The sequence below is a fragment of the Pocillopora damicornis genome, chromosome 1, assembly GCF_964200805.1.
Source record: "Pocillopora damicornis chromosome 1, jaPocDami1.2, whole genome shotgun sequence".
Taxonomy (NCBI): Eukaryota; Metazoa; Cnidaria; class Anthozoa; order Scleractinia; family Pocilloporidae; genus Pocillopora; species Pocillopora damicornis.
Genome location: NC_142670.1, coordinates 14,951,036 through 14,970,321, shown reverse-complemented (window position 1 = coordinate 14,970,321; position 19,286 = coordinate 14,951,036). Strand labels below are relative to the sequence as shown.

Here is a 19,286-nt window from a genome sequence, read left to right as displayed (position 1 = left end):
TTCAGCTTCTCAAAAGAACCCATAGCCAGGCATTTGAGTTAAGGAACATATAGATAAAAATAAATTAAGTTATGAAATTAAAATAACTGAAAAAAAAAGGAATTAAAGACTCCCCAACCCGACCCTAGTTAGGGAGTAGTGTGCTTCTCCCCCGGCTTGCCCTTTTTTTTTTATAACCATGATGCAAGCGGAGAAAGGTACGTGTTTGAAGCCTCTTTGTTTCATGGTTTTCGGTCGGATGAATTTATTTTGGTGCTGATAATCGCTAAAATGTGACACGAAAATTTATAATATCACTCTTCGATGAGTCTCCCAACATTGCTGAGGACGCGAAATGAACAATGAAAATAGCGGAGAGGAGGAGGAGGATGGACAGATAGAGTCGCCTTTGAATGATTCGATTAGCAGTAATTCGAAAACCCGCCAAGGTACTTTGAAGTATTTGGCGTGATTTCGGTCATCTCGAGTAACTCACGAACTGTTGTTTATCCCTGTACAGCTGTTGACGAAAATGCATCAGAAAGTCTTAAACCGCCCAACAGTAAGATATTTCAGCTTCAAATGGATGGGTTTGGTTCAAGAATTCGAGAGACTGGAGAGAAACTGGTAACACTTTGCTGATTAGGCCGATTTTGAATGAGTTCCTTTCATTGATAGATATCTTGTCGTTGTTGTTATCGCAGGTGTAAAATCGTTTTTCTTACTTTTTATTTGTTTTTAAATTTCCTTAATTCTTTGCTTGTAGAAATCACTTGAAAAGCAGATGTTGTCGTCTGGGGGCAGAATTAACAAGTCGGCTGCCCTGGTCGATAAGGAGAAGTCGCACGAAGAACTTCAAGACCTACGCACTCAGCGCGAGGAAGTCATCGAAGAAAAGAAACATTGTGATCTCGAACTTAAAGGGTTAATTAAATGATCAACTTCGGAAGAAGGTTTGTTGTATTTTGCTCTCGAAATCCGCGAATAGCACAACGACAGTATGTTTTCTAAACTATTTTTAGCAAGTGACATGAAGGTTGCGGATAAATTGTAGTGGTAAACCGCTATAAAAAGCTGTTTCCGATTTATTTTATTGTTATTTCTCTGAATTGATCTATGATCTTCCTTTTAATTGAAGGTTTACCAGCTTCTGTGCTTTTTTAATTTAGTGATGTGATTACATTCGACCATTTTTCTGTCGATTGCCATTTATCGTGAATGGTTTTATTGTAATTTTTGAAGAACGCATCCTTGTGAGTTTAGAGGAAAAACCTTGTGAAACCAGTGAGGAGAATGTATTAAAGAAAAAAACGTGATTCTTCAAGTGTGGTTTGTTTGTGTTTAGCGAACGGGAAGTTCGACATTAATTAGATTCTTTTCAGCGAACAGAAACCGAGAAATTCCCAATAGGGGCAAGAATTTGTTTAAGGGCCGAACTATTACTACAGTAAAGCAAATCGAGAGAGAAAGAGCACAACTTATTTGTAGACACTCATCATTTCTGCCTTTTCCTTTTTTGTTTTTACTCGCAAGTTTGGCGAGGATTGTTCAATACCACGGATTGTAACGAGTCGTAAATTTAAAGTGACTCATCGATCCGTACGATCCGTACGGATCGTGTAATGATCTGAAATGTATTTACGAGTCGTACGCTCCTAACCCGCGAGTCGTCTGTTGTATTCACGAGTCGTCTGTTGTATTCACGAGTCGTAAGATCGTGGTGCCGATCCATAAATGTTATTAAAGATACTTTTTTCGCCACTTGAGAGTCTTTCAGGCCATGGTAGATTTTGTAGTTTCGTACGATGCCTAGGGATCGTGTGAAAAATTCACGAATCGTGTGACCCGTACGAATCGCCTAATGTATTCTCGGGTCGTGTTGTCCATCCGTGAATCTTATTAGGGATACTTCGATTTTGCCTGCTAACCTGGTGGTGTGTCGTGCACTTCGTGTGTTGCTCTTTGGTAGAACTAGTTACACCCTTGTTGTTTGCATGTGCACTGAGCAAGTGATCCGCTCCTATCGTGCAGATCACGCGTGCATTTTAATTCACGCGTCGACACACTTGGTCATGGCCAGAGAGACTCTAAGTCTCTCTTATGAGGTTTACAGATCGACCGGAAAACTTGACTACTCGTGAATACAATAGCAAATCTCATTGTCGCCTAATATTTCTCCTAAAGTAAAATTTACGAGTTCCATAATAAATCTTATGTGTCTACATCGTTCTTGTATTATGTTGCCTTAATTCCTTTTAAAATTTTACGATTTTAGGCGCCACTTTTGTGAGCGAGGACAACAAGGCATTGAATCAGTCACACTCTGCTGAAAGAGACAGCGACGTCACCAAGATGAAGTCCACGCTTCCTTTTGAATTGTCTATAGACTCCAGAGACGGAACAGGCAGAAAGCAGCGAATGAAAGTTGTGTTGGATGGCATCGTTCAAGCGCTCAACTCTAGAATGAAAACAAGTTTCAGCAGCCCCCTCCCCAACTTCCTTTACTAATTGCACGATTAAATGGAGCCCACCCCTTGAATCCAATCCACCTCTATTCACCTCCTAAGAGTCATTTTTATCCACACCCTAAGTCAACTGTTTTGCTTTTACTTACCTATCTCTCACTCTGGCAAGACATGTTATCTGAACTAAGGAAGACAACTTTGTTTTGATACTCATTGCACAAGGCTGTATTTTATTTACCATTTGAAATTTGTTAGAAAAGATGATCAACAATGCTCGGCAATCCAAAAGCACTTAAATATCACGCTCTATCGTTGCATAACGCAATACCCATTAAAATGATGTATTGGGTAATTGTCTCACCTGTGACAAGTTTTCTGATTATGATCTTTCTATGTGTATTCATGGACAATAAAGACACTATCAAAATAATAATATGCCATTAAAACTGACTTGTTATTTACCTGTGAATTGTTGTTTAACCCTTTGACTTCCACTGGTGACCAACACAGAATTTCTCCTTACAATGTTAATACAATATCAAGCAGACAAGTGAAGAGAATTAAGAAAAAGTCTAGTGGGAGATTAGAAGTTGATCCAATACCAAATTCTTTGAACTAACATCATAAAAATTATGTGTCAGACAGTAAGGAGAATTGCTATTAAGATCTTGGGAAGGAAATGGTTTAAAGCCGCTGAAAGGTTTTGTTTGTGCTTGAATTTGAGTATGAATAGATCAATTAATAAGTTTGGGAACAAGATACCTGTGTTTAAAGAACAAAACATTTCAAAGAAAGGGGATTTTTGGTTTCAAACGTATTTAATTTAAAGTGCAATTTGAGCTGGAGTTTCAAGTATGAGTTACTTATGGTAAGCAGCTAGTCTAAAGTGGTTACAGCATCTGTAGGTTTTCAAAAGCTGTTCTGCTGTTCCTAAAATTAGATCATGCTGATTCTTAATCATAGTTTCACATAGAATTTGAGGAACTGATTAACAGCATTTTGAGCCTCACTGTTCCAAAGTGCTTTCTATTCCCTCAGCAACTGGACCAAAAAAGATTATCTTATAGTCTTAACTCAACAAATTCATAAAAATTGTACTATCTATAATACATTTCCTGTACCATCAGATTAAAGCATGTTTCACAGATGACCCACTCCCCTCAGAAGTGCATAACTTTTCATCGTCCATCCTCTTTAATACATAAAAATGGTGCTCCCCTTGTTTCTGTGGATCAATGTCAGTTTCTGAGCAACTGAGTACCTACCTGGAAAAGTATTGAGTGATATTTTGAAATGCTTTCATTTCCACTGTGAAGATATTTCCGTTATTATTATTATTATTATTATTATTATTATTATTGGTTGCCTTTCTTTTAAAATTTATTTTCAAATTTCTGTTCAAATAATATGACTTTTTTTTTCTGTTGACTCCCAAGATGCAAAAGGTAGAAGGCTGCTAATGAATGTTTCTGTGAGTGGCAAGGTTCAAGGTTCAGGTTTTAATGACGAGAGGAGCAGATCTGAGTCTGATGAACAAAGGAGGATGGAATTCATTACAACTTGCTGCACTGGGTGGTAACCCTTAAATTATTGCTCTGATATTAACCCACGTGCCAAACATTGAGTCAAGGTGTGCTGAGAATCTCTCCCTATTTATGATTCCTTTTGTGAATTGTAATTGACAGGCCTTGTAGTGGTTTCTTCAGAAGGAAGTAACTGCAACCAGTGAAAACAACAGGATATAAGAATGTGTTCTGTTTTTCCGCACAGAGTACTGACACTGACATCAATAATCTTATCCTTCTTGACGTGCCAGACATTGACCCAAGGAACACAGAGCAGGGTCCCTTGCCTCTTATGGTAGCTGGTTTTAGTGGTAAGGGAGTGGTAAGGGACATGCAATGACTGGTAACGGACTGGTAAGGGACATGCAGTGAAATGGTTTGTGAGAGGAGGACAACTGCAACCTGTGTAGACAACGATGGGATGTGCTGCATAGATAAAAACCGCCTGTGGTGATGCATCTCTAATCATTGTTGTTTGTCGTGGCAAACTGTGGGGTGTAAAGTATAACCTTCGAAGGTACAAATCTTTTGGCTAAAGACAACAACAGACAGGATTCTTTACATCCCGCCTCATCATGTGACCCATACTTTCTAGATTAATTGCTGCTGTGTCACATGCACCTTTCCCTTGCCTGCATAGATTTTGAGTAAAGGGGGCAAGTTTCTAGAGAAACAGTGGTGCTGCGTCGGTGGAAGAGTATAATAGGGTAGTTTACTATTATCAACTGAGTTGATAAAGTTAATTGGCCCCCGTGAAAATTTTAAAAGCTGACGTTTCGAGCATTAGCCCTTCGTTAATCGCTCTAACGCTCAAAACTTCAGCGGCTAAACTCTTTGCGGTGACCAATTTACGTTATCAACTCAGTTGATAAACTAAATTACCTAGTTTTTGAGTAGCCTAGTTAGATATGCAAAGTCAAGTTTATTAAACTAGCATACAAAAACAACAACTATCTTGTATACTTCAGCGGTTTGCTAAATTATGCCAAAACTGACGCTGACACAATCCTCAAAGGCTCACTTAATGCGAACGTGGGGAGAGGACTGGCAAGAGTCACAACTTCCTAAACGCAGTTCTTCAATCTCTCGAATGTTTTTTGTTTTGGCTAGTTTGTTTGGGGCCGCTTATTATTTATCATCTGGGGGTGGGGGGTGAGTAGGGTGGGAACATTTTGTTCCCCCCGCCACCCTTCTATGGCTCTGTATGGCTCCCCCCTCCAGATGCTCTATTAGTGACAACTGGTCCAAACTCCCTTCCCCCTAAAAAAACCAAAAATCCCCCCCCCCGGAAAAGAAAAGGCCTCCTTCCTCATAGACGATATATACATGTACTGCTCCCTTTAACCTTCCCCTTTCTCCCTATTTATCCAAACAAGGATTTTTTTCACTACTTTCCCAGATGTTAGAAATATCAAAGTCATTCCCTTTGACAAACAAGACTTTCTTTCGTTCGGTGATATAAAATTTTATTGACTACAGTTATAACGTCGCTTACAAAGGTTACCTAAAAATTTGTTGTAATCAGAGCCTCTCAGTGATGTTATCATTTCTTTATTGGTACAGGTAATCGCACTACTTCGAGTGACATTTGGTATAAATACCCCAGTTTTTATTTTTTAAACCATCTTAATTGCACGTGCCTGTAGGGCGTGTGAAATTCGTTGTCTTTTTAAAAATTACGAGTGCTTACTCATTTCAGTTTGCCTAAGAAAAGTCATGTCACTTCTTATTCATTTTAAAATGAACTAATTTTCGACATAGCTTCACTGATAATGCAGAAACAAACAAAAGGTAAAACACGTACAAAAAGATTCATTCAAACCCTGCAAACATCATTGTGTGTTGGGTCAAATCAACGTGTTACGTCAAAGGAGAAAATTTTCGACATATCTCTCTTTTTTAAGCTATTATACAGTTCGTTACGGTTTTTTTACTGAATTAACAATGTTCTGCACTGTACTAGCTCTCTTCTGCATTGGTGTTTCATGAAAACTGTATTGCAACCAATCAGAATGCAGAAATTTCTTCATGTATTCTATTAACAGGTTTCTTTGAAAAATGAGATATTCTTAACATCGATCGCGTTAAAAGTAAAAGCCATGTGCTGTTATGAAAAATAGTATTTAAAAAATAGATCTGCTATGCAAAATACACTGGCTAAGCTTCTGAATTCATACTTCTCTTTTTCAAATTTTACAAAACATTCCAACCTCGATTTTAGCTTGATACAAATGTTATCGGAAGACATTTTTAGCTAAGACACACTTATTCAGCGAAATGCAATTTACATTCATATTTCCAACTTTTGCATCAAACTACACAGCCGTTATATTACATCTATATGTTCTATAATGATAAAAAGTTATGTGGTAAAAAACAACCTATTTACTTGTGAAAAATATACAAAATCACATTAATTTTGAAACGTCTTAAATAGGAAAATAAAGAGGCCGTTAACGTTGCAGAAACCTACACTTCTGTCTTAGAAATTAATACGTCCGAGTAAAAAACACCCTCGTACTTGTGAAATATACATAACATTATATCAATTTTAAAAACCTTTAACTGGATAAAAATAAAATCACCGGTAATATTGTAGACATACACTAACAGCTTTTCCAGTATAGTACAAACCACAAGAGAACCTCAAATATTGACAACACCACGCAAATTGTAACCTAAGAGAAAAAACCAAAGAGTATTTTAGGAAGAGAAATGAAGATTCCTCCGACAATTGAACAAGAACACGCTGCACTAAGAAAATGTATATCTTGGTACATATCGTCTCATGCCAAATGAAAATTCATGAAAGCCTTCACAAGCTGGATAAGCAAATTCTGAGAATAATGCCTGTATGCACACAGTGTTGAAATCAACTAGCTTAATGGAACTAAATCATTACACTCAGCCAACATGCCACAGAAAGCCCAGGCTCAAGTGCAACTTTAACGACAGAAGCTATTCCGTACCTAAAATGTTGAACAGCTCACAAGTTGTACAGATTGTACGTACGTCTAGTTGGTAAAATATCAAATAACACACAGCCTGTTAAAAACCTCCTCCAAAACAGCTTCGAAGTTGACGGAACAAACAAACCAGTAGGTTACATTTTTACATTGAAGAGTTAAGCAAACATAAAATAAGCTGTAAAGCTTACTTCACCAACCTGAGTTAATCATTGCCCGTTGTTGACTCACTTCTAGGCACGTGATTCAATAGCAAGTCCAAACAATCTGAGTCACATGATGAGGCATGATAGAGAGAATCCTGTCCTTTGTTATCTTTAGCCAAAGGATTGGCTCCCCTCTCAAGAAGATACTTTACACCCTGCAGCTTACCACAAAAAACAGCGATGATAAGAGGTGTTTCACCATCAGCTGTTTTTGAGTCAACGTCCGGCAGGTGGGTAAGGATAAGATCAATGGAATCAGGGTCACCGCCCTTTGCGGCATGATGTAACGGGCTCCAACCCCTTTTGTCTTCACAGGCTATAGCTTCTCCCTTCTCAAGAAACCATTTCACTGCATGTAATTTGCCATTGGAAGCCGCCACCATAAGTGGCGTGTAACCCTCGCCTGTTTTTGACTCAATGTTGGGCAGGTGAGTATGGATTAGAGATATAATATCAGTGTCTCCGCCCTGTGCGGCAAGATGTAACATATTCCGACCTCTTTTGCCTTCACAGGCTACAGTTGCTCCCTTCTCAAGAAACCATTTCACTGCATGTAATTTGCCAGTGAAAGCCGCCACCATAAGTGGCGTGTAACCCTCGCCTGTTTTTGACTCAATGTTGGGCAGGTGAGTATGGATTAGAGATATAATATCAGTGTCTCCGCCCTGTGCGGCAGAATGTAACGTGTTCCAACCTCTTTTGTCTTCACAGGCTACAGTTGCTCCCTTCTCAAGAAACCATTTCACTGCATGTAATTTGCCAGTGAAAGCCGCCACCATAAGTGGCGTTAGACCCTCGCCTGTTTTTGACTCAATGTTGGGCAGGTGAGTATGGATTAGAGATATAATATCAGTGTCTCCGCCCTGTGCGGCAGAATGTAACGTGTTCCAACCTCTTTTGTCTTCACAGGCTACAGTTGCTCCCTTCTCAAGAAACCATTTCACTGCATGTAATTTGCCAGTGGCAGCCGCCACCATTAGTGGCGTTAGACCCTCGCCTGTTTTAGACTCAATGTTGGGCAGGTGAGTATGGATTAGAGATATAATATCAGTGTCTCCGCCCTCTGCGGCAAAATGTAACATGTTCCAACCCCTTTTGTCTTCACCGGCTATAGCTGCTCCCTTCTCAAGAAGCCATTTCACTGCATGTAATTTGCCAGTAAAAGCCGCCACCATTAGTGGCGTGTAACCCTCGCCTGTTTTTGACTCAATGTTGGGCAGGTGAGTATGGATTAGAGATATAATATCAGTGTCTCCGCCCTGTCCGGCATGATGTAACGTGTTCCATCCTTTGTTGTCCGTAAGGGAAGGATCTGCTCCCCTTTTAATCATACTCTTCACCGCTTGAACATTGCCATTCAAAGCAGCATTCATTAGCGGCGTTCTGCCTGTTGTGTTCCTGGAGTCAACAGAAAACCCACGAGGAAGCGTCGATTTCATCTCAGTGACGTCACCTTCTTGTTCAACAGAGTGTAACTGATTCAATTCCTTGTTGTTCTCGCTCACAGAAGTGTCGCCTAAAATCGTATAATGTGAAAGGAAATTAAGATTGGCATCAAACTCCAAGGAGGATGTAGAAACATGAGATTTATTTTCGAACTAGCCCCGTTAGGAGGAAACTTGGGTAACAAAAAAATTTGTAAAAAAACAATTATAGTAATAGTAATTATGGTAATAATAATAATGACTGATAGGTATAATTGCTCTGGTGACTATTGAGATGCATCCACTTTGATTGGTCAAGGATTGCGTCACATCTCGCTAAAATCACCTCGCGCGAGGAGATTTCATCATTTCAAACTTCTACCGGAAAATGGTTGCTTATCTCGATACGAGTAATCAAAACAAGTGTAACACATTGTATCAACAAAAGTCCCAACAGCTAATTAACAAAACGCCTTAAGCAAAGTCTTGATTTGATTGAATTTCAGTTGACGTAAGCGTTACAGACAGGATATGAAAATTATGTTCCATGACTTTTAAATCACTAATTTTCGGCATTTGCCGAGCAGCTATGTTCTTGGTATTGAAGTCTATTGACAGTTATAAAAAAATCATATCGTAGCAGGCTTCGTTGTGCTTTACAACTTACCCAATTTTCTGTCTAAAAAACAACTTTGTGCCCCTTCTTGCTAGAAGAGGCTCTAAATTAAGATGTTGTGCGAAATTACACGTTGGTCAACATTGGGTATGAAAGGAATGAACTCAAACAAAAGGAAAACAACTGTTACACAATATGAGAACAAAGTCTGATAGCAGTACTACCATATTCCCTTCTTTTCCGTAATTTCCTGCTCTGTATTAATCTTCATTCATCTCCCGCCTCCCCCCCCCCCACCCATCCCCTCACATTTCCCAATTCCAAAATTGGTTGAAATACATAAATTGCTAAAAGGCATATGGTACATACCTTCTACAGCCGTACATGTTGCTGCACAGACTTCCTTTTCATTGTTCAATTCTTCTTCTGTTGAACCACACCGAACTGTGCCTGAATCTGATGAATATAAAAAATATAAATTATGCACATATTAAATCAACCAAACACAGGCAAGGCTCAAATTTTTAACACATTTACTATATTAGTGCTAACTATAAGTATAAGCAAGAGAATCTTTTTCCTCCTTTTAGCTTCATTGAAAAAGTCATTAGAGCGACGAGAATTTTGTAGAAAAGGGATACATGGAAAATTGTTATTGATATGTTTGATCCATTTGTGCTGGATGACATGTAAGCAAACGTGAATACATGTAAATAGCTCTTCTTTGATCACCATTGTTCTATGTTTGAGAACTAACTCATTTGTTTTCTAATAGTGCTTTCATTAATAAAGTTTTACCGGTATTTCCGTACATTTCCTTTTAAGTTGAAAGTAAAGCAGAAATACCAGAAGCTGTTAAAGAAATACTACATATGTTATATAGCTTCATCCCAATCAGCAATTACTGGTACACGAAGATCTTTGTTTCACCACACGTAATAACTTTACATGCATTTCCTCGAATAAGCACCTAGGCACGAATTTAGGCACAAGTTGTGGCTAAAAGGAAGGTCGCTTATTAAAATCATATAAACTATAAACTGTTCTGATTTGACTGTAGTTGAAGATTTCTAAACTTGTAAATAAAGTGGAAATAGAATCAGGTTTTCCATCTATTTTGGACAGTAAGAGAGAAAGGGAAGATGATTATTCGATGGGGGGGGGGGGGGGGTGTCAGTGCTCTTGTTTGATAAGTTGACCTCGCTCACAAAAGTTTCACCTAAAATCAAACAATTTGAAAATAAATTAAGAAAGGCAAAATTATGCAAGAAAGGTGTAGAGAGGGGAGAATTGTAACACAACTAGTAACTTTAAGGGGGAAATTAAGACCGAGTAAACGTTTAAGTTGTAGAACTGTTATCAATGTGGACCTTGTTAGACAAAAATTTCTTATTTAGTTGAATTGCAAATCGAGACACACCCGTCTTGATCTTATGTTAGAGATTTTTCACCAAGACTGATAGTAATCTGCTGTATTGTTGTCTAAACGTGCGCGGTCGAAGCTTGGTAGATATTAATTCTGTCAATTGTGTCAAGTTTTGGCCGTTGGCCATCACTTTGGTATTCAGTCAAGTTGATCTATTTCACGTTTGGTAATCAAAAATAGTCCCAACTGCTCGTTAACTACACAGCTAAAGCGAAGCCTCGAATAGGTTTGTTTTCAATTCCTCAAAGTGTTACAGACAGGATATGAAAGTTATGCTACAGAAAAGAATTTCTTCAAAGCCCTGGCATTTTGGAAAACTTTCATAGTTCAGTCATTTTCTATGACATCTGAATCACTACGTATAAGTATTCACCGACCAGCCTTATTCTTTGTATTAGAATTCATTAATAGTTATAATTAACCCTTTACACCCTAATATCAATATGCATATTCTCCATACTTTCTCTACACGTTTCTTAAGGTTCTGAAAAAGAGAATTTGTTTCACAATCAAGAGCTTCTTCTTGTTGATCATTTCCCTTATTCTCATGACCTTAATGTTTGAATCAGGGGTGATCTTGTAAGGAGAAAATAGATGCCAGTCACTCTTAGGTGTTAAAGGGTTAAATGACATGCGTTGGAAAGTTTACTCACCTTGAACAGACTTTGTTTGTTCATTCCCATCAATTCTTTTTCCCTTTAAAGAGGTATTTGGAGCTTTTTTCTGTGGAGAAAGGAGAGAAATGTCATATTATGGCATGCTACCTGGTTTGGAAAACTGCAAATAGACTACTATTTAGAAGACAAGAAAAAGTAAAAATGATGGATGTCTTAACATTTCTTGTCCTCTCTCACTTCCACATTGGTTCAATGTTACTACCCTTAAAATCAATCTTGCCCCCTTTTTGCCTGAAGATGCTTTATGTGACAGTGTTATGAGAAATTACACATTGATCTATTTTGTATATTTAAGGGATTAAACCAAAGCAACAAAATAGGAATGTTACACAAAATAAAAGGAAAAAGTCTAATACCCCTGAGGAGTCTCAGTCCCTCCCCATAGTCCTTCATTGTTGTTTTATCCAGGACGTCTCCCCAACCCCCCTTCCCCCTTTATATTTCATATTGATTGAAATACATACATAGCTGAAGAGTTTATGTTAACATGGCTTATTTTAATACTTTAATGTAAACCACGCAGTTATATGTTCAAAAGCCAAACAAAACTCACAGCCCTGAATGCACAAATTATTGTTATTAGATCATTAGAAGCACACTCATTGGCATTAGTTCATGTACACGTGCATGTTTGCCACTTATGGATATGGCCCAGTAATTTATGCCTGCATACTTCCAACAGTATTTTATCACAGTAACTGAATCTAATGAATATGAAAAAATACAAATCATGCAGTAATTAAGTGAACCAAACACAGGTAAGACTCAAATCTTAGAGCACGGGTGCTCATTGGTCATAGTATTCAACTGGAAGATGCAGATAATACTAATGTTGAAGCAATGTAAAGCTGATTTACCAGAGTTTTTCATTCTTTTAAGAGCTCTTCTGTAGCATACTTGATTCACTGATTTGTTCCTGACAATGCTCCTGACAGTTGCAGTCTTACTGTAATATTGCTAAATGTATCATGCTAAGTAAAGTTTACTCACCTGGTACACACTCTTCTTTCTTATTTTTTTAATAAGTTCTACTTAGCTGTTTAGTGTATTTGAAGAAAATTAAACAAACTAAGCAAATTATTAATTCAAGTTTCTGCTCAAAATTAGACTGAACTTATCAATTGTTAATCAGAAATTATCTGCTGATTCAAGACAAACCTTCAACAATAATTAAACATTCAATGTTACATAGAATTTTACAACTCTACTTTCTGACTGTCAGAGATCTTTTGTACAGTTCAAACAATAGCATGCAAGCTTATTTTTAAGAAAAGAACCAAATTAGGGTATAACCTGCAATTTAAAATGTTCATTCACCCACCTGGTGCAGACTCACTTTGTTCCCTTCCATCTCTTTTCCCAACTTCTAGGCCATTATGTAAAAGATTGCCTACCCAAAGTGAAGAGCAATATTTATCAGATGAGCTAACATCTTAGCTAGCCGACATATAATTGTGTTCTGTCACGCGTGTCACGCGTCTAGCATTACCACACAGTTTAGCATTGTAGCAAGGTATCATGGTATTGATTTTCCATGTGATTTAGGGATTGTCATTGTATTGTTGTGCTCGCTGGTGAAAACCCTTTCTCGTTTCACCGCAAAAATTTACTTCAAATAAATCTGGTTACACTGACTGATGAAGGATTTACGTCTCTTTTGTTACGGTGAGCAAACTTATGGATCAGGGTCCAAAGGATCAGAACAAATTGGCTGCCAATCATTTTAAAGCTTCAACATCTTACCCCCTTCTAGGCAACCCAGGGGCAAATGGCAGTGAGGTTACCCAAGGTGTTGCCTGTGGGAGGGATGTTGAAGCTTTGAACTGATGGTGCAAAACAATTTGCAAAATTTTAGATGACACAATTCTACTTTCTTCACAAAATTGTTAAATTGATGTGTATGCTGTAAAAATACTCATGAAAATATTAATTTTTATAAATAATTTGAATTTTTTTAGACCTGTGTCCTTCCCAGCAAATATTACTCATTGCTCATAGATTTTACAATTATCATCCAAAATTTACCTTTTGCTGTCAAAAACTCCTTCCTTTGTGTTTGTTCTTTATTGTTTGAACTACAAGGAACCTTTCCTGGAAATAAAGGAAATAAATAAAGCCAATTTAATTTCAGGATGCCATATTTCCTCCTATAAGTGCCTACAAGGGGGGGAAGGGGGGGGCAACTTCCTGGATGGAAGGTGCTTAGTGGCATGAAATTTAAAAGAACAGATTAGACACCTAACAGAACTCTTCAATCGCGTGGAGATTAAAATAACTGAATGGAAAAGAAACTGTTCTCCTGCACTGATTCCACTATAGGTAAAGTCCAAAAAGTTACAATTAAATGAAGCGGCAATAGAAACAGGTTTTCATTGTATCCCTACTATTTTAACAAAATGAGGGAGGAGTGGGGGGTAGTTATTCGAGGGGGTGCTTTTTGGAAATTACAGTCTAAGTGGTGAATGCTTATTTGGGGGGGGGCACTTATTTGAACATGGGCTCTTATTTGAGGAAATACAATTAGTAATCTTGCAAAAAAATGTCTTAAATAAGTGATCTCTCTCTTGATTATTTTTCAAAAATGACAGTAAGGGCATTAATGAGTAGCAACCTTCAGTGACCAATAACAAGAATTGGAGACAGTTCCTGATCATCTAATAGGTATGCACTTGAAAGTAACACAATTGTTTCTATTACAAAGGAATAAATCTTTCTTGGGGAAGTCAGTAGCTATAATTCTCACAGTGCAAACATTCTTTGAAATTGACATTGACTTAGACATTACAGTTATCATTACAAAAGCAAACCTGTGATTACAGTCTCCTTAGGAGAGGGATTGGGAGCCAACTGCAGAATCATCTTCATAAACTTTTCACTTTCTTCCTTCCAGTGGTACCTCTTCCCATAATTCTCTCTCAGACGCACAGTGGAGGCATATCTCTCATCTGGTGATTGTTGTGATAGCTCTTGGATTCTGTTTGCCCATTCCTCTGGTGAAGCTGAGGGGATGACCACAGCCATCCCACCATCCACAGCTTGGAGGGCTTTGGCTATCCCACATTCCCTGGAGACCAGCAAAGGCACACCAGCTGATCCCTGGTGAAAAACCTCACAGGATCTTTGAGGATCTTCAAGGATTGACAAAGACCTGCCAAAGATCCTTAAGGACAAGGATCTTTAAAAGATCTTTAAAGGATCTGTAAAAGATCCTCAAAGATCTTTGTAAGCAAAAACAATTGTTAAGATCCTCAAGGATTTGATAAAGATCCTCAAAGGATATTACAAAGATCCTCATAAGGATCCTCGCAAAGTTCTTTTCAAGGATCCTTCAAGATCCTCAAGGATTTAGCAAGGATCTTTCAAAGACCCTCAAAAGATCCTTTCAAGGATCCTTTCAAGATCTTTGTAAGGATCCTTAAGGATTTAATCAGGATCTTGCAAGGATCCTAGTCAAGATCTTTGCAGGATCTTTTTGAGGATCTTTCAAGATCCTCAAGGATTTAATGAGGATCTTTTAAAGACCTTCCAAAGATCCTTTCAAGGATCCTATTAAGATCTTTGCAAGGATCCTTAAGGATTTGATCAGGATCTTACAAGGATCCTACTCAAGATCTTTGCAAGATCTTTTCTAGGATCCTTCAAGATCCTCAAGGATTTAATGAGGATCTTTTAAAGACCTTCCAAAGATCTTTTCAAGGATCCTATTAAGATCTTTGCAAGGATCCTTAAGGATTTGATCAGGATCTTACAAGGATCCTACTCAAGATCTTTGCAAGATCTTTTCTAGGATCCTTCAAGATCCTCAAGGATTTAATGAGGATCTTTTAAAGACCTACAAAAGATCCTTTCAAGGATCCTGTAAAGATCTTTGCCAGGATCCTTAGGAATTTGATCAGGATCTTACAAGGATCCTTAAGTCAAGATCTTTGCAGGATATTTTCAAGGATCCTTCAGGATCTTCAAGGATTTAATGAGGATCTTTTAAAGACCTTCAAAAGAACCTTTTAGGGATCCTGCTAAGATCTTTGCTAAGATCCTTAAGAATTTGATTAGGAGTTACAAGGATCCTAGTCAAGATCTTTGCATGATCTGTTCTACAATCCTTCAAGATCCTCAAGGAATTGAAAAGGATCTTCCAAATATCCTTAAAAGATTCATTTCATGATTTTGTACAGCTCTTTGTTAGGATCCTTTTTGAATTTGATGTGGATCTCAAAGGCAACTTTGTCAAGATCTCTACCACATCTCTGCATTATGAATTAGGTTCCTTTGAAATCCTCAAGTAATTTCAAACATAACAAAATTGTAAATTGAGGGCTCAATGTTTTATAATTTAAACACAACAAGGAATTTTCGCAGAAAATTATTGTGCAATGAGTGACTAATGAAGGTTACCGCATAGGAACGCCATGCTCGAGGCTTTCGGGAAACTTTGTGACTAATTACATGACAACAAATAAGGTTTTGCATTATGGGATAGGAATTTATACGCGCCGAGATTTTTAACGGTCGCATAAAAACATAAGAAGCTCGTTGTTACGGCAAATATCATCGACAATGGTCGGAACTAAAGGGAAAATGTACACAGAAATAAAAGTAAAGGAAAGGCGTTTTCTGGAGTTCAGAAACAAGCGAAAAGAGAGACAGAAACAACCGAAATCGTCAATCAAACTCCAAGCAGGTCTCGCGATTGCTCTGACTCTGGGGCTGAATGAAAAGAATTCATTGGTACTTCTGGAAAGAAAATGAAGATGCCATCCTCGCCTAATGATTCTTACTCTGAGCTCTTGGAGAGTGAGGATGCAAATGATGTGTTACAGGGACAAGGATACAGGCTTATCGATCTAGAGAGATTCTCCTCGACGCTCACTGAAGGACATGTTTCTGAAGAAGGTGTGAATTTACTTGGTTCTGTGTAACCAACTTAAAAAGCTCTTTTAGAGGTTGTCATATGAATTCCCGAAAACACTTATTTTGTACCTCAGGATGTATTAGTTCAATTAATCTGAAGTTTTCAGGGCTATATCCTCTTACTGAGTTGAGTTGGATAAGCTGACAGTTTCTCTATAAGCTGAATTTTAAGTAAGATATTGTGGAATAACTCACCTAATAATCTCGGTGAACTTTGAACGGGCACTGTGCCCATAATATAAACGACTCCAAAAGTTCCTCAGCTCATCCAAAAGAACGACCCTAGTACTTTGTTTTGACACTAAAAACACTTGATTTCATGCAATCTTTGTGCAGTTATCTTTTCTCAAGTATACCTAGGTTTTTCACACCATGTGGTGGACAAATTGATCTGATGTCAAATAACAAATTAGTTTAGGGCAACATATTAGTTATATTTAGTATGTGTGATTCCTAAGCTTTCCTTTGGTATATAGGTTAATATGGTTCAGAAATATAGTCATTGAAGTACTCTTGTTTGCCTTTTTTTCATGTTTACCCCCTCTGTAAGAGTAGTCTGAGTCTGGTCATAGTCTAGTCCTAGACAAGTTTAACACATATATTTTGGTCTTCTTATCTTTGAGCTGGACTGTTGCCAGATTTTTTGGAAAATGAAAATCTTAGTACTAACCTAAAGTCTGAACAGAAATAGTGTAGAAGTAGTCCTACTAGAAGAGGATGGGTAATTCTTGTTTAGCAATAAAAAAAAAGTTTTATCTTCATTTTTTTATGTTTGGTTCAATTTTTCTTTTTAACTTAGTATGAGGATTTAAGTATGCTTATTTTCTTGTCAAAATTTCAAAGGTTCTATAACATTCTTGCTAAGATCTTCAAAAGATCTTTCAATTTATTGCCAAGATCTTTAAGGGTCTTTTATTTTCTTTCCAAGATCTTTAAGGATCTTCAAAATTTTCAAAAAGATCCTTGAAGATCTTGGCAAGAAAATGAGAGATCCTCAAAGATCTTAACAAGAATTTGGAAGATCCTCAAAGAATTTTCAAAGATCTTTAAAGGATCTTCAAAGTTCATGTAAAGATCTTTGAAGATCCAGACAAGATCTTCAAGGATCTTGACAGGAAAATGAAAGATCCTTAAAGATCTTGTCAAGAAAGTCAAAGATCCTCAAAGATCTTGGCAAGAAAATGAAAGATCCTTGAAGATCTTGGCAAGAAAATGAAAGATCCTTGAAGATCTTGGCAAGAAAATGAAAGATCCTTGAAGATCTTGGCAAGAAAATGAAAGATCCTTGAAGATCTTGGCAAGAAAATGAAAGATCCTTGAAGATCTTGGCAAGAAAATGAAAGATCCTTGAAGATCTTGGCAAGAAAATGAAAGATCCTTGAAGATCTTGGCAAGAAAATGAAAGATCCTTGAAGATCTTGGCAAGAAAATGAAAGATCCTTGAAGATCTTGGCAAGAAAATGAAAGATCCTTGAAGATCTTGGCAAGAAAACGAAAGATCCTTGAAGATCTTGACAAGAAAATGAAGGATCCTTGAAGATCTTAACAAGAATTTTGAAGATCCTCATGAGGATCCTCAAGAGGATCCTCAAAGGTCCTCATGAAGATCTTGTAAGATCCTTAAAGATCCTTGAAAGATTTTCACCAGGGATATGGCCTCCAGGGCAACCAGACCGAAGCCCTCCGTGCGGGATGGCATTACAACTGCGTCCGCTTGACGAAACATCTCTCTCGTTTCCTCGTAATTACAAAAGCCTCTGATGGTTAGTTGATTCCGTGTTATTTTCGTTTCCTCCAGGAACCATTTTTCGATCTTCCGTTGTTCATCTTGTGGTGCACCAACAAAAGTGAGCTCGAATTTTCTTTCCAAAGAAGCCACAGCCTTACCGATTATATCGTATCCTTTCAGTTCAAAGTCCTCAAAGCTTCCACGACCGAACATAAAGATGCGAAACTCATCTTCTCCTAATGACTCATTTTTTTTCGATTTCCTTGCTTTTGGATTGACAAACTTTTCGAAAATCCCCGGAGTAATGACTTCTACTTCGAAATCTGGCAGACTTCTTTGATATTTTCTTTGTAGTAGGGAGCCTACTGCAACGACTAAGTTAGATGCTTTGCACAGCTCCAGTTCTCGTTTGTTCTTCTCTTCGTTATCTGCAATTGCATCAGCCGTAACATTGCATTCCAGCTTAAATTTTCCAAGATCCTCGCAAAACACGTGAACAAAGTGTATCCACTTACAACCTGTTATTTGCTGAATGGAATAAGCCGCACCACCAAACTTCCTACCGTGGCCAACGACGATGTTAGGATTACGAAGCTCTGGTGGAGGAATTCGAATCCATTCAAGTGAATCACTGGATCCGGGAGGGCGCCGTGCTGTGATTAAATGGACACCATTGCTGCTCGCATCTTTTCGTTCTTCTTCTGTGCTTTGGCAAACACAGCAGTGAACCTTAATTCTTTCTTTCGAATACTTCGCTAGATTCACAGCAATTTCCCTGTTAAACGTTGATAATCCACCTTTCGAGGAGCCCCACTCGCTACAGATAAACATAACATCAATCCACTGATCCACGATTACTTCAGCGCTACAAGATGCTCCGCTCTTGAGGTCTTCACTTTTCCCTGTATCTTTCACAGAATTCGCATTGAGTGCATTCGAAGATCCTCTTTCCATCTCAAAGCTCTTTTAATAGACAAATGTAAAGTGCAGAAAAAGACAGTTACTTCTTACGCTGGATCTTTACATACTCGGACCAACTTCCGCCTTCAAGTCACGTGAGATCACAGCTTTCCGAACACATTCCGGAAAAGTCACGAAAAGTAGAATAGTTCCAGGTCGACATCGACCGCTCTTTAAAATGGAAGAAAAATATAGTGGTCTTTTCCATTCTCCCTTCGTTCTGTCTTGTTACATGTACTTTTATTCCACCTTGCAATGCTTGATGAAAATATTATTGAAATTGAAATAATTAGAAAAGAAATTATTTTTGTTTGTTTGTTTGTTTGGGGTTTTTTTCCATTTCGGGGGATGTTCGGGCGGTT

The 19,286-nt window shown here is 37.9% G+C and overlaps 2 protein-coding genes across 2 annotated transcripts; one reads left to right on the top strand and one right to left on the bottom strand.

Annotated features, from left to right (window-relative positions):
* The first annotated feature begins 195 nt into the window (after nt 1–195).
* Nucleotides 196–1,207, top strand: LOC149052245 (uncharacterized). The gene is made up of 3 exons (XM_089190335.1): nt 196–428; nt 500–606; nt 746–1,207. The coding sequence occupies exons 1-3, from the start codon at nt 335–337 to the stop codon at nt 914–916; spliced, it is 372 nt and encodes a 123-aa protein (XP_089046461.1). The 5' UTR covers nt 196–334; the 3' UTR covers nt 917–1,207.
* A 4,408-nt stretch (nt 1,208–5,615) lies between these two features.
* On the bottom strand, nt 5,616–19,024 carry LOC113666603 (uncharacterized). Its single transcript, XM_089180523.1, has 9 exons — nt 17,888–19,024; nt 14,132–14,418; nt 13,350–13,415; nt 12,646–12,714; nt 11,946–12,028; nt 11,301–11,370; nt 9,591–9,677; nt 7,176–8,697; nt 5,616–6,687 (listed from the first exon to the last, which is right to left on the bottom strand). Exons 1-8 carry the CDS (start codon nt 18,916–18,918, stop codon nt 7,181–7,183), a joined length of 3,210 nt encoding a protein of 1,069 aa, XP_089036649.1. The 5' UTR covers nt 18,919–19,024; the 3' UTR covers nt 5,616–6,687; nt 7,176–7,180.
* Nucleotides 19,025–19,286: the final 262 nt, after the last annotated feature.